General features: G+C 36.1%; 1 protein-coding gene across 1 annotated transcript; it reads right to left on the bottom strand.

The window, feature by feature from the left end:
* Positions 1–2,149: 2,149 nt before the first annotated feature.
* LOC138337895 (uncharacterized) lies at positions 2,150–2,545 on the bottom strand. The gene has a single exon (XM_069288332.1). It carries the CDS (start codon positions 2,543–2,545, stop codon positions 2,150–2,152), a length of 396 nt encoding a protein of 131 aa, XP_069144433.1.
* Between the last annotated feature and the right edge of the window lie 348 nt (positions 2,546–2,893).

Here is a 2,893-nt window from a genome sequence, read left to right as displayed (position 1 = left end):
CCTCCTAGGAATTCCCTCAAGGCCAACTAGTGCGATGTATAGGTAGTGTCCCATACCTCTACCTAAACAAAGTTGAACCCCTTAAGTCCTCCTAGTTAGAGTTCACTCTATTAATTAATTTTACTTTTGGGAACATCTTTCCTTAACTGACATAGACCACATGAATTAATGTGGAATCTGGTGTCATGGAACCCTACACCGAAAGAAGGTGGACTACTTGCCAAAGTAGTATGAATACGTGAACATAGCATTTAAGGGGTTCCACTAGCTAGTATTCCTACGGAGGCAGCATAGTTCAAGTACTAGGATATGTAATTGGGACCCTTTTATGATACATACTCTATAGTCTCCAACATGAACACAATAATGAACCTACCTCCCCTATATGGGAAGGGACACTTCTCATTACTAATTCACTCGGCGCAAAAATAGAGTCCCTTTTGAAATGTCTTTATTTAGCAATCATAACTTAGTTTAGGTCATAAGAGAATAACTCTTTGTAAAGTCATAGTAATTAGTTCAATAGGAACTTCATGAGAAAACATTTTAATACAACCCTAAAATGTGATATTAGCATAGTAACATCATCATATCATAGTAAGCCACATAGGTAGTTTATAACCAACCTTATATCCTTACGTCTCAAGCATAATCTCAGTGAATTTATCAAGAAAAAACATAATTGACTAAAAATAATACATCATAATCTAATCATAATAATCAAAATAAACCATAGACAATACAATTGAGATGATAAAAAACGTATAAAGAAGAAACCCATTTGAAATCATCTTTTTGAAACCCATTTTGGAAGAACTCTTTGGGGAAAAGAATCCTAAAGCTGAAGAGTTCCCATACCTTGTTATTTGTTTAAGATTGATTGATAAAAGTTGAACTCTTTCTTACCTAAAACCCTTATATCCTTGTATTCTATGGAGTATTCTGTGGGAGAGAGAAAGTACACAAATGGAAGAACAATTTGGGTTTGAGAATTTGGAAGTGTTACATTGAGTTTAGACGTAGGGTAGGTTATATAGTTAATTAACTAATCAAATTAACCACCACCTAATAACTAATTAAATCTCTAACTAAGTAACTAATTAAAGGAACCAATTAAAAAGTCACCAGCGAATTCAAGAATTGACCTATGAGACCCCGAACCGGTCCGTAGGTCAGTCGCCCATGCCCCAAACCGGCCCGCACCTCCATAGTTTGCGACAAAGAAGTGCCAAACAAACCTTTTTGAAAAAATAGTTAAGTGAACATTGAAGGATGCATCAACGCCCCATTAATCAGTCCAGGCGTCGTTGCCTGCAAGCGTCGATGGCTACTGCCGACACTGACTTATTTGGCAAGTTTTGGTCAAAATGAAAGGGTCTTTCGTAAGGACCCTTAGAGTGGTCATTGGGGATTCTTAACCAGATGTTTCGACCCTAAAAATATTATAATATGTGTTATACACCTTTCCAGCAAATTTCATCCATTTATGACCCTTAAAACCCTGTAAAATAGGCTAAGGCGCACTAGCACCTTTTTGACTAGTCTACGGACGTCATGGACGTTCCTTGACGTTTTGACTCTAAAACATCCTAAATGACTTTATACATTATTATTGATCTTAAAATGTGTTATCTTAGTCACTCATGTGAGCCTTTAGATTAGGATTTGGACTTTCAGAGATTTACATTATCCACCCTTATAAACATTCGTCCCAGAATGACACTAAAATCTTTTAAAGGGAAAGGATATACTCAATACTAGGAGCCCAACCAGCAACATCATATCAAACATGATTTACAACTCAAATCGACATAAAAACATGGAATTTATACACAGTAACTGAAAGCATAATTTACAACACATAAGAGCTGAACATGACAACATAAAGAACTACATTCTCAATAACAACATAGACTCAACATAACATTAAAGAGTCCCCTATGAGATGATTTATTTCAAGACATATCAACATTCTCAATCTTATTTCATATATACAACAACATAACAAATACACAAATAGGTGAAAATTTAGCAAAAGAGCATTTTATATGAAACTTCATTTTAGCAAAAACCATTATCATGAATATGCACATCTTTGAAAAAACAAGACAATTCAATTTATTGATTTTTTAATTATTAATAGGAATAACTAACCATAATAAACAAAGAGATGAGGGTAACGAGATATCATGTCGGCCTCGGCTTCCCATGTTGCTCCCTCAACTAGGTTGTTTCTCCATACAAATTTTGTGGAGGCCACCTCTTTGAACCTATATTTCTTCACTTGAAGATCAAGGATTTCCACCGGAACCTCTTCATAGGAGACGTTCTCATCCACAGCTAGACCCTCAATAGGAAGAATGGACTCGGGATCACCGATGCACTTCTTGAGCATGAAGACATGGAACACCGGATAAACTAAAGCTAGTTCACTAGGTAGTCTCAACTCGTATGTAACGTTGATAACCCTTTCCAAAAATTCATAGGGACCCACATAACGAGGACTCAACTTCCCTTTCTTTCCAAGTCTCACCACCCCTTTCATGAGTGAAATTTTAGATACACCTTATCACCTTATTCAAATTCTAAGTCCCTCCTCCTATTGTCAACATAAGACTTTTGCCGCCTATAGGATATTTTCAATCGGTTCCTTATAATATGAGATTTCTCCAAAGATCTATTAATAAATTTTGGACCAAAGAGTGAAGAATCGCCCACATCAAACCATCCAATCGGAGATCTACGTCTCCTACCATACAAGGCCTCAAAAGAAGTCATGGATATAATTGAATGGTAACTATTGTTGTAAGAGAACCCAACCAAAGGAAAGATTTTATCCTAATTTCCCTTGAAATCAATTACACAAGCTCTAAGCATATCCTCAAGGTTTTGA

The sequence above is a fragment of the Solanum lycopersicum genome, chromosome 8, assembly GCF_036512215.1.
Source record: "Solanum lycopersicum chromosome 8, SLM_r2.1".
In the NCBI taxonomy this organism is placed as follows: Eukaryota; Viridiplantae; Streptophyta; class Magnoliopsida; order Solanales; family Solanaceae; genus Solanum; species Solanum lycopersicum.
Note: the sequence above shows the minus strand (reverse complement) of the source record. Positions and strands in the feature narration are given on the sequence as shown.